We start from the raw sequence: 13463 nt of genomic DNA on the forward strand, positions 1-13463 counted from the left end.
TGTGAACTCTGCAATCGACTACTTTGGACTTCAACCGAAAAACAGGATGTAAACAAAGGTATTTGCGCTGGCTTAAATAACATCATTTTTATACATTTCTTTCACATCTACTGCAGTCAGACTCACTCGTGTTCACTCAGAAGGAATCACTCACATTTTCTGTGCACTTGTAATGACACATCAAGGATGTTAAGAGGCTAAAAGCAGGTTTAGTACTTGCCCCATTGAAGTCAACAGGGTGCAAATTTTAAAAATAGAATAACTCGGTGTAGGCAACACCGATTTTTGTCGTTGTTCTCTGTATTGACAGCACTCCAAATGTACAAAAAAATGAGCTCAATGTTAAAATTGACCGGAGTTCTCCTTTAAGGGTGAGTAAATGATGACAGAATTTACATTTTTGCCTGAACTTCCCCTTTAAAGGGGTCATATAATGGTACATGCACTTTTACAAGTTGATTGTACTGAAATGTGTGTTGGCAGTGCCTGTACACAACCATCATAAAATGATAAAAATCCATCCAGTGTTTTTTTTTTTCATCTTCTTATATGTTTTCCCCTGTCTCAAATCAAGCCGTTCGATTTTGTGACGTCACAAAATCGACGCCCCTCCCACGATTGTTGATTGACAGCAGCGTTTCAACACAGACCCTCCCTCGCTCGTGAGTGAGCTGTCTGTCATCATAGTCCGCACGTCATTGTTGATACGTTGGAGCACGGTCTATGAGCAGAATGGCGTCTAAGCGATTGTGGTGTGGTGTTCTGTTCTTGGGTGCAATAAGGAACACAGCAGTCATTTTGATGTTACTAAATCCGAACCGCTGAAGACGCAGTGGCTGAGTTTGTTTTCGAAGGGAATATTCTCCACGATCAACGTCAATGCTTTCATGTTTGCACGAATCATTTCACACACCAGACTACAAACGAGGGTCAGTATAAAGCTGGTTTTGCTAAGAAGCTGCTCCTGAAAAAAGGATCGGTACCAAATATTCGTGTTCCTGCTGCACCTCCAGAAGAACTGAAGTGAGTGTAACGTTTCATTAACCTTTATATTAATATTTATATTAATCTTTGCAAATCACTAGCACGCTTCACGATGAATGTGGCTAAGGTTTACACTCAGGGTACATTACGGCATGTTTTCTATGTACGACGTTCTCAATATAATTCATAATCCCACTTTTATAATGAACAACGCGTTATGGTTATTGTGTTATTGTGTTACAAACGGTGTACGCACAGAACAGAGGGGCGGGGTGAGCAAAGCTCATTATCATTTAAAGACACATGCACTTAAACGGCGTGCTGAAAACAGCTGGTTTTGACCAGGTAAAATGAGTGTTTTCTTACAATACTAATGAGCATTTTTTATTAAAGTATATTACAAACTTTTAATTTAGACCCTAAAGAATCATATTAGCTTGTACAAAAATGGCATTATATGACCCCTTTAATAAAAGGGTGTTTTCACAACAGCGAAATAGAAGAACCATTTCGGAATTACCAAAAAACATTACTTTGAACAGTTTTTAAAAGAAAAATGTTTTCTTAGTGTAAAGAACTTTTTAATAATCTGAAGAATCTTTTTGCTCAGTGAAGAACCTTTTGCGCAATGCAAAGATTCCATGTTAAAGGTTCTCCATAGAATAACAATAAATAACCTTTATTTTTTTAAGAGTGTGGGGAAAACTGAGGATTTTGCTTTGCTTATGATAATAGGGTCATCTCCGAACCTCTTCAAACTATGTACAAAAGGTGTACAAATGTACACATATTTACATCAGTGTAAATTCTTTCTAATGGAGTTTGGGAAACTTACAATGTTCATGAGGGTGAGGAGGTACTTCTGGATGTGCTCTCTGCCATGAAACATCACCACAGAGCAGTCCACCCCCAACAGAACCTCAATGTTAAAGATCTCATCTTCATACGTCTCTCTACGAGCTCGCATATTGCTCATCATTTTCTTCTTAACATGGTGGGGTAAATACTCCATTCCAGCCAGACCACCCAAAGGGGAACCTGCAAAAAAATGCACACAAAATATTGAAGAATATCATTTAAAGAGGTCAAATCATGGGGAATCAAATTTCCTGTGATCTTTTGGGTACAATGAAAACATACTGTAACTTTCAGAACCAGAAGTGGAGCACAGAGGAAAACAATATTAAACAATAATTAAAAAAAAGTATGAAGACCCTTGGGAAAAAGAAGTACACTTTGGCATACTTTTTAAAAAGAGCTGTCCTACTTATTAAGGAAATAATACTTCGTATATATACAAGAACATACTTAAGTGCGAAGTGAATGTAATGTTTTCGAATACTTAACTGCATACTTTTTGCAATTAAGTTAAAATGTATTTTAGTTTAAATTCATATTTAATGCAATTAGTTGAACTTCTTTAATTAGTTGAATTAGTTGAAAGAGATTATGATTCACATAACTAGGATTTAAGTACATCTTTAGCAGTTTTGTTCTCTATGCTGCTGCGTGCGTCAATTCTCACCTGAGCTTACGCTACATCATATGTCCTATGTCATACGTCGGGTCAGAGGTCACCCTTCATCTGGAACTCGACTCTCTCGAGAACGCGCGTATGGCCGTTGCCTTATGCCAGTGATTATAGTTTATAAAGTTTTAAATGTTAATATTTTTCTTACAAAAACACATTGCTTCGCTTCAGAAGGAAATTACTAAACCACTGGAGCCGTATGGATTACTTTTATGGTGGATGGATGCGCTTTTTGGAGCTTCAAAAACTCTATTTAATTCAATGCACTATTCAATGCCATTACAAAGCTGGGAAGAGCCAGGATATTTTTTTAATATAACTCTGATTGTGTTCAACTGAAAAAGAAAGTCTTACAACTAGGATGGCTTGAGGGTGAGTAAATGTGATCATTTTCATTTTTGGTTGAACTATTCCTTTAACTGCATGAGCCATGGAAACTAAATTGCCCTTTGTATATTCTTCAGACTGTAGATTAAGATCATTATTCAGCCCATTTCTAGAATAAGTAAATAGCTGTACAATGATAAACAAAAATGTGGAAAAACAATGGCAGTATGTTTCTTATTTGATTCGGCACATTCTCTCTCTTGTCACCTAATACACGGCAAAAACACTCTCTTAACTCAAAGAGCTTTCATGTTCAGATTGGGTGCAACTGAGGCATGTCTCTCGGGCTTTGTCTGTGCCAAAACTGCTCGAGCGAAGGACAGTGTGAATCCAATGACAGGCAGAAAAAGATTACTGTACCAATTCAGTGATATCTTGCCTTTGACTTCCCTTACAAAATAATCACTGTGGTGTACCAATGATTATCATATTCATTTACCATGGTATTTACATGGATGGTATTTTACAACACCATGGTATCATGTCCAAAAACATGTTGCTTTTTTGTAAGTCGCTGCTATGTGCTCAGTGACGACTTCTCAGTTTTAAGAGAAATATGATGTTTCTTCCCAAGGTGATAAACCTTATGACTACAGATTTTTATATGCCATTTGATGTTCTAATATAATTTCAGAATTTATTCAGAAGTAATGAGATAATCCTAAAGGAGTGATTCACCAATCAGAGAAGTCGCGGTTACCATGGAAACCAGAATCCCAGCAAAAGAGCTTAGAAGTGTCCGCCCACTCCCATCAAAAACAGTGGATGGCATAATCAGTTCTCCTGACACTGTCAAACAACTTATATATGTTTTGCAAAACAACTTCGAATGTATGGTATTTTATACTCTATTCAATACTATATTTAAATGGAAGAACCCGATTTCACCAAGTGCAACATGTTCCTGGATCAATCTTTGTTGATCCTGGAACAACATTCCAATCAACCAATCAAATTTGAGGGACAAGTTTACAGTTTATGTCAAGTTTAGGCTTACAACCAGGGTTAGGTGCTAAGGTGCAGTGTTATTTACCTGTCATTTCCCTCTGATTTTAGGAATAACTTATGGGTAGGATTAGGTTTAGAGGTAGAGATATGGTTAGGATATAATTTTCGGACAGGAATGTTGTTCCAGGATCAACAAATCACGTTAACCCAGGAACGTGTCTAATTCAGCAATTTATCATTGGATGAGTTATCATTTTATCATGTGGATGATTCAATTTATCATTGGATGGTTCAGTTTGAGCAGATGTTTTATACCATCATCACTGTAATCATCAGAGCTCATTTCCCAGTACATTCAGCATCTGGCTCATATTCACAATCTCAAACATATTCTCAAAACTATCATTTTCAACATCTTCAAAATCAATATTTTGATCGCTGACAGCTTCTTCACCAGATCCACTGTCAAGTGACAGTGACACTAATATCTGATTGTGTTCAGTACTTGCTCTGCAGTAAATCGCTGAGCCATTTCAAGTTTTGCTGATGATTCTTCCTATTCTGTTGTTTTCTGCCTGCGGTAACTATGAGTGAAACGTCACTTAATCATTGTGTATCAGACATTGACACCTTGTGGAATAAAGGTGAATTGCACTTATTCAGTCATCAAAGATTCAATTATTGTTGTGCAGAAAAAAATATACTTACACTATTACACACCTCGGGGCGTTAGCGACCCTATACAATTTTTACAAAAAAATAATGGGAAAACAGGCAGTCTTTTATAATTTTATTATAATAAAATCTTGTTATATTGTTTATAATGAATTGATACTAAGAAGGTTGATGTCTTACTTTAAAAAAATGAATGAGGAGAAGAGTAATGAATGCCGTCCTGGGTCACTAAAGACCCGAGGTATGTGTTTAAGGGTTAACCCACAAAAAAAAAAATGTCCAACCCTTTTGGGTGAAAACAAATTAAATAGAAACAAGAAACATTTTTTTTTTCTGTGGATCAGCGATTCAGGATTTCAAGATCAATACCCAAAGAATTGTAATTCAAACAAATGCTCTTCTTTAGTTCCTTTCAGATTTTATTTCCCCTATAGAACCGTTAGGGTAATATATGTAAATACAGTCTATGAATATAGATCAGAATGGAGGCAAATGTTTAGGAAGAGGCAAAGCAGTGTACATCGTCTGATAAACTTCTTATTTATGTTTAATAATAAAATAGAATTTGATAAACTTCTGGCTTATTTTGAAACAAGCAACACCCTGATATATTAACCAAATGGGATGTCAAACAAATGCACCACAAAAATCAGCAATGTTTACTGCCAAAATTAACATTCATTTATAAGCGCAAATTCTGCAAATGTTGCCAAAAAGAAATTAGCAGAAACATTAGATGTACAAATTCCTAAAAAAAATTCTAAATAAACTATAATTTAGGTCAATATCTGGCATCAGACAATGCTTATTACCTTGTTTGACATGACAAATTACCATAAAAATGGGTCATCGGCTTTGTTTGTGCAATAGACATCTGCTTTACTACTTCCAAATAATCAAGCTGTGTATTTATATGCACATTACACTAGAAATAAACTAAAGAGGAAAACCAAAGCTGGCCCATGTCACTCAAACTGAAGTTTTCTGCATGGAGTCAACTTAGACTTTGGAAAACAAGCACTAATATGTTAGGGTGACCTGTAAATGTGCGTCTAGTGCTGGAACAACACAAAGGATAGAGGCAATTACCAGGACATCCACACAAAAGGCCAGTGTCATGGAAAAGGTTAAGAATTGGCTTAGAATAAAAATTACTTTCAAATGAGAATCAGCACAGACCATGGGTTGCTGTAACTAAAAGCAGTGCCTAGACTAAAATTGTATTAGTTGTTTTTGTTGTACTAAGTATGAATTTACCTGTTCATGTTTGATACTGTCATCCTAACTGAGATTCAATTAAACTACTTTACTGTGTTTGTACCAGAAAAAAAAACCCACTGATTAAATAATGAATTATTGGATAGTTATATTTTATTTACAAAAACACATTGGTCCCTAAGTAGCACTAATATAGTTAACTTTTATAGATAATGTGAGTATTAAAGGACAGTTTACCCAAAATTAAAATTCTTTCATAATTTCTGTCTCACACTCAAATTGTTCCAAACCTGTATTCTGTACCCGTGTTCAGCAGAAGAAAACTTAAGGGTGAGTAAATGATGAGAGAATTTTCATTTTGGGGTGAACTACCCCAAGGTAAAACTATGAAATTACTGTAAAGTCAGCATCATTACACTATACTCTCATTGCTACAGTCAAGCAAGTATCACAATGTCAGCTGACACCCAACCGAATCCCACAGTCATCATATTTCAAGGGTAACGGCCTTCAATGTGCCACTGCGTTCTTTTGTTATTGGCTAAAAATATAAAGCTACAAACAAGCATCTTATATTCTGGTTGCCATTCTGATATACCACGTCTGCTCCTAGTTATCCCTTGACCTGAAGTCATTGGCGTTTTCAACTGTAGCCGGGGTTTCCAACATCAGTCTGCAAGGGGCAATGCTGATGTACAGAATATTGATGAAGGCCAGGCAGTTAGTAACTGTTGCCAATTATCATAATTCTTCGAATCAATGAGTGCTGGGCTTGTCAGTTCTGACATATCAGGGTTATTTGTATTCAGGAAATGGGTGCGTTGCGAAAATCTGCAAGGATAAAATGAAAACTGAATCTTTTAGAAGCTTTCAAGTAGAACCTTTGCTTTGAAAATGAAATCAAAGTCATTCGGATCTGTTAACAACTGGAGAAATCCTCTTTGAATATGGCAGTGGAAGCTCTTTTGACATGTTTTTTCTGTATAAACATACCTCAGAGACACTGTTTCATGTTTACACTTCTGATGGTAAAGTTCATTTTGAATCAAATTAGACATGATTATTGCAAAACAAAACAAATTTCCATGCAAAACAAGTATACAGCTTGGTTTTTAAATCAATGCTGACAGATGTAACTGAAAAATGTGTGCTAAGTCAAAGTAAATTAAACTGTAAGATACAGAACTTGAAATGTTCAACAAACAGGTGATGCAAGGAAAGTTCAATAAACTCCAATCTGCACTGATTTCAACAAAGACAAGAACAATGACAAAATGTATTGGTTATGAATGTTGCACAAATGTAGGTTGTCTATGAATGGACCAACTTGTCCCTCTATTACAACAACACAGATTAAAAAACTATATTGCATGCCGGATGAATGAAGGTCTTGGACATGCAAGAGTATCCTCAATGAAGGAGTGACTCAGCACAGAGGAATATGAGCCTACACACACACACACACACACACACACACGTCTGATTTACTATCTTTGTGGGGACTCCATAGACGTAATGGTTTTTATACTGTACAAGTACAGTTTTTCAAAATGGTTACACACAGTTTTTGAAACCATGGCTCCTTTTCTCTAAACTCTACACACAAAACCACAAAACATGCACACAAGATGCAAAACGTCACTTGCAATAGTAAACACTTCATTCAAAACTATTTGAACTCTTCTAAAAATGCTATTTGTGTGTAGTAACTCTACACACAAACATAAAATGATTAGCTACATACACACCAAACTACACACAGATGTGAAACGTGTAAAACACTATTCTCTTGTGTCTTTTGCTTGTTCAGTGTGCAGTGGAGTGTACAGGAGTTTGTCACACGTATACATGTACAGTACAGGTCAAAAGTTTGGAAACATTACTATTTTTAATGTTTTTGAAAGAAGTTTCTTCTGCTCATCAAGCCTGCATTTATTTGATCAAAAATACAGAAAAAAAATTTAATATTGTGATATATTATTACAATTTAAAATAATTGGTTTTCAGTTTATTATACTTTAAATTATCATTTATTTCTGTGATGCAAAGCTGAATTTTCAGGATCATTACTCCAGTCTATCACTTAATATTTTTTCATAACCTGTGATACTTTTTTAGGATACTTTGATGAATAAAAACTAAAAAGAAAAAAAAAAAGCAAATTTTTAAAAAAATAGAAATATTTTGAAACAACAATATACACTACTGGTCAGTAATTTGGGGACAGTAATTTTTTTTCTTTCTTTTTTGAAATAAATCAATACTTTTATTCAGCAAGGATGTGTTCAATTGATAAAAAGTGATAGTAAAGAATATTTATATTATTAGAAAATATTATTTTATTTTGAATAAATGCAGTTCTTTTTAACCTTTTATTCATCAAATATATTAGGCAGCAGAACTGTTTCCAACACTCATAATAAATTAATAAATCAGAATATTAGAATGATTTCTAAAGGATCATGTGATAGACTGGATGTCACATGTGACACTGAAGACTGGAGTAATGATGCTGGAAAATTCAGCTATGCATCACAGGAATAAATTATTTTTTAAAGTATATTCAAATAGAAAACTATTATTTTAAGTTGTAATAATATTTCACAATATTACTGTTTTTTTTCTGTATTTTTGATCAAATAAACGCAGCCTTGATAAGCATTAGAGACTTCTTTCAAAAATACAAAAAAACGTAATGTTTCCAAACTTTTGACCTGTACTGTATGTGAACAAATACACTGTAAACAGTATGTGCACAACTGATGAATTTTACACAGTTATGGAACTGAACTGAATCAATACTGAACTGACTTGAGCTGAATAATAATGACACTATTGACTTGTTAGAGCTGCTTTACAGCAGAATTTGAATTTGTTTCTATTGTGAAGGTGCTTTGAAACAATCTATATTGTATAAAGCGCTTTAGAAAATAAAGTACTTATATACTTCATATATATTTCAGGACTTCAGGTAAAATTGGTTGCCGATTCATATCTGCTGGTTGACATCAACAAACCAGCATCCAAAAACATATGCCATTTTCTATAACATTGTCAACTTAAAATGACTAGTTGTGCAAGCACAACAAACAAATGAATGTGAATTGTAGATCGATTACCTCGATTTTCCCATCATCTCTCAGGAGTACTTCATCACATTTATACCTTGGCTATCAATCTTAAACATATAAACCCTGTAATCTGTAAGTTAATGTCTCATTCACATAAGCACCATCAGTTATCAGAGCATTGTTGAGTTAGCTCATCTCACAAGCCGGAATTTCGAAGGCACGGAAAAGATCATTCTTCATTAGCTCTCCTTTCTCCTTCTTAAGACATTGCACTGCTGCAAAGGTGGCCCAGCACAAATGGAGATATTTGCAGCATTTGAGGAAGCCGGTGCTCCTCCTTTCTGTAAGACCAAGCCAACATCTATTAGTCAATGGAACAACCGGAATGTTTTTGTTTCAGGGATTGGGAAAACGTTAAATGAAAAACACATGCTGTAACACATTTTCTAAAGCTGTGAACACACATACAGACACACACACACAGACCTATATGGTCTTCGATGGCTGTCTGGAGGCATTATGGCATATTTGGTATGCTGCAGCTTGATATGTGTGGGCTGAAATGTCACAAAAGTGCAGAAACGACACTCTTCTCAAATGCAGTGACAAGTGACAAGGCAAAAAGGCTCAGATTTTTCCACCTTTATATGTAAGGTCATCTTCAATTGTATTTGTTATGAGACCTATTGCTTTCAATAGACAGATTTGCATCCACATATTTAGCAAATATGAATAAGAAATCAAGAAATGTATCAAATAAAATTTCCAAAATGTTTACACTTACACTTTAAACTTGTAGTGTACAATTATTGTTTTTCTTCTGCATATAACAATGATGGAAAAATAAAAGTACTTTATTCTGTAATTTACAGAATAAACATTATGATGTAATATACAAATAAAAAATGTTTGCATTTAAAACAATTGATTCATATCTTTAGTGTTTTATTTTTAATTTATTTAGTCAAAACAGTATAGAATTTTAATATTAGCTTTGCATCCGTGAAAATGAAATCATGGAAATAGGCCTAATTATTGGTATTAGACAAAATGCCTAATTATACTTGCAACTTGGATTGAAACATGCTAATAATTTAGTTTGAAAAACAGCTGTCCTCAAATGGGAAACGTTCCACAGCGGAGGGAAACTCTGGATTCACCTGCATTATTCTGATAAGTCAGTGATCAAAATACCAAAAGCAATGTTTGTAGAGAAAGCACAAAGTATTGATGATTCAGTATTGTGAAGGCTAGCCCTCTTTCTCAGGTTACAGTAACAGGAAGTCCTTTTATGATTGTGTAAGTGAACAGAATAAGAGCTTTCTAGAAAGAGTGGAGCCACAGCTTCTGAAGTCATATAAAGGCGTGAGACTGGCAGACACTTCCAAAAAGTGCAATAAAATAAGACATTCATACACAATCTAATCCCCTGTTAGCATGAGATACATCATTATAGAGTCAATACAGATCTAGAAGGCCAAAGACTAAGTCAAGGTCAAATCTGGTCCATACAAGTTCATGGTAATTCACAAAACAAACCCTCTAACGCAGTTATCTAAACCAAATAAACTATAAAGAAATTATATAAACAGAGCGGAGGAGTTTTTCCAGAATATCTGATTATGAAACTTAGGGAAAAAACCTCTCACCCTTCTCTCCTCCCACCATTTTTTGCAGCAATTCTGAATTGTGCACGTCTGCCAAGCAGAACTTAAACTCTCATCAAGCTTTGCCACGTAGACACTGGCTGCCTGAGTCCAGCATGTCTCTGCTGGAATTCAATGAGAGCAGCAGCTTCTCATACGCACACACACGCTCCAGCTGATGTCGCCAAAGACCTGCTCGCTCAAGACACAGAGATTCACTTACAGATATATTGTCCTGTTATTTTTAGTACCGGCTTGGGCATAACCGCACTTCCACAATGCAATTCAACATCAAGCCTACTGCCACACGTGTAACCTTTCTACTCAAGTTAAAGCTGAATAAAGCTGAATCTGATAAACGGACACACCCCTGAGAGTTATGACTGATTTATGACTTTAATTTGATGTGTTCGGGGAAAAAAAGAAGAAGAAAAACAGAAGTATCAATTGCTGTGTTGAAACAATCGGCTGAAATGTGAGAGAAAACACTTATAATAGTTGCTGACTTCAGTCTTTATACTGACCATACACATTTCACTTTGAAATAACGTTTTAGAATCTTAATTTTAAACACAATTAAAAGTAACAAGTTGTCAGTGTCAAGACAACCAGCATACATCTTGCCAAAAAAACCTTTGCAAACCTAGGCAAACTTGAGACTTTGGTCTGTTATGGGTTTATTCATTTGTTCCTCACTATTTTCATTCTTGTATACCTTCATTTATCCCGCATTCAAAGAATTTGGGAAACACTGATTGATGTTATTGCAAGCAAAGTGGACTACCATGCACTTGTTTAGCAATGATGCATTCATTTGATCAAAAGTGACATCTGTCACACAGCGGAAGAGAACAGACAGGTGATCGTATAAACAAAGTTTATTAATAGGATGCAGGGAACAAACACTGGTCGATGGAAGGGTGAATGTGAAGTTCAAGCAGTTGCACTGTGACTTAGCTGGGTGGAATATGATGATCACAGGTGCAGGTGGTTGAAGGATGGTACAGGCTGAACACACACAACAGCTCGGGATCAGAGGATCAGACGACAGAAGACTGAAGCTGCCTCTGCACCATAAATGGACCTACGTAACGGGGACTCAGCTTACGGCAGGGCAGGCGAAGACGGATGTCCGTTGTCGAGAGCCATACCTTCTGGCCAGGCTGGTACTGCGGGGTCGCGGTTCTGCAGGCGTCAGCATGTCTCTTGTGTCTCCGCACTGCCCGTTGGAGATGCACGTGTGCTGAGTCCCACACCCTCTCGCTCTGCTGGACCCAATGATTGACAGCTGGAACCTCCGACGGCTCGCCTGACAGGCTCCAGCTGTCTTGGTTCTGGTGGCAGTATGATCACAGGTACCTCCCGATCTCTTGGATCTTCCGCTCAGTTTGGCCGTTAGTTTGGGGGTGATACCCCCATGAGAGGCTGACAGACTCCCAGGAGTTTGAAGGCTTGCCATACCCGAGAGATGAATTGAGGGCCTCGGTCTGATACAATGTCCTCAGGCAGGCCGAAATGACAGAACACATTCAGGAAGAGCTTCTCGGCGGCCTCAAATGCAGTAGGCAGGCCCTTCAGAGGGATCAACTTGCAAGCCTTCGAGAAACGGTCAACAATGACGAATACACAAGTATGGTGGTCGGATGAAGGCAGGTTGGTCATAAAGTCTATGCCCAGGTGAGACCATGGACGATGAGGAATTGGGAGTGGAACCAGCTTCCCTTTGGGGAGTCTCCGTGGCGTGTTGGTAACGTTGCAGACTGAGCCTGCCTTGACGAATCAATGTCCTGGTTCATAGACGGCCACCAGTAGTGATGACGTAAGAGCGAGAGGATTCAAGCTCTTGGCTTTGCGCAGATACTCAAGGTTCCGATGATCGGTTATTATCTCAAACCGGTGATTTGCTCCCTCCAGCCAGTGTCTCCATTCTTCCAGTGCCAGCTTGATGGCAAGGAGCTCGCAATTGCCAATGTCGTAATTTTGCTCCGCTGGGCATGGCTTTTTGGAGAAGAAGGCACATGGATGGAGGATCGCCCTGCCACTGCGATAGTACCGCTCTGACCCCAGTGCTAGAGGCGTCCACCTCAACAACGAAGGGGAGATCCAGATCAGGGTGAACCAGGATCGGAGCGGACTGGAAGGCTTTCTTGAGGGATTTAATGGCCTCGATGGCAGATTGGTTCCAGGACAGAGACTTGGGCCGGCCCTTGAGCAGTGAGGTTAGAGGTGAGCTGATCAGACTGTAGTTGTGGATGAAGCGTCGGCAGAAGTTAGCGAATCCGAGAAAACATTGAAGTTCCTTTACACTGCAGGGTTGGGGCCAGTTCTGGATGGTTTCCACCTTCCTCTGGTCCATCTGGATGCCATGTTGGTCGATGACATACTCTAAGAACTGGACTGATGGGTGGTGGAACTCGCACTTCTCGAGCTTCAGGTAGAGGTGATGGTCACGTAATTTTTGGAGAACCTGCTTGACGTGGTAATGATGTTCGGCCTGGTTTCTTGAGTAGATTAAGATGTTGTCTATGTAGACTATGACGAAACATTGGAGGAACTCATGGCAGACTTCATTCATATAACCCTGGAACACTGAAGGAGAGTTTGACCGGCCACATGGCATAACCCGGTATTCGTAGTGCCCCGATGGTGTCACGAAGGCCGTCTTCCATTCGTCACCTCGGCGAATGCAGATAAGGTTATATGCACTCCTCAGTTCTAGCTTTGAGAAGACACAAGCTCCGCGTAGTTGTTCCAGGGCTGCCGGAACCAGAGGAAGGGGATAGCTGTATTTAACCGTTTGGGAGTTCAGATGATGGTAATTGATGCACGGCCGCAAGCCTCCGTCCTTCTTGGCCACGAAGAAAAAGCTAGAAGCGGCAGGGGATGTAGATGGACGGATGAAGCATTGTTGTAATGCCTCCCTGATGTACTCCTCCATGGCCATGGGACCGGCAGAGGCAGCAGGTGAAGCAGCGGGTGTAGATGGAGGAAGTGACTGGCGAA

General features: G+C 37.9%; 1 protein-coding gene across 1 annotated transcript in view; it reads right to left on the bottom strand.

Annotated features, from left to right (window-relative positions):
* The window catches only part of adamts2a (ADAM metallopeptidase with thrombospondin type 1 motif, 2a), an 83545-nt gene that overhangs the window by 29108 nt on the left and 40974 nt on the right, over window positions 1-13463 (bottom strand). The window contains exon 4 of the mRNA XM_079847498.1: window positions 1820-2022. Within this exon, the coding sequence (XP_079703624.1) occupies window positions 1820-2022 (203 nt within the window). The remainder of the gene's footprint in view (window positions 1-1819; window positions 2023-13463) is intronic.

The sequence above is a fragment of the Squalius cephalus genome, assembly GCF_949319135.1.
Source record: "Squalius cephalus genome assembly, chromosome: 17".
NCBI lineage: Eukaryota > Metazoa > Chordata > Actinopteri > Cypriniformes > Leuciscidae > Squalius > Squalius cephalus.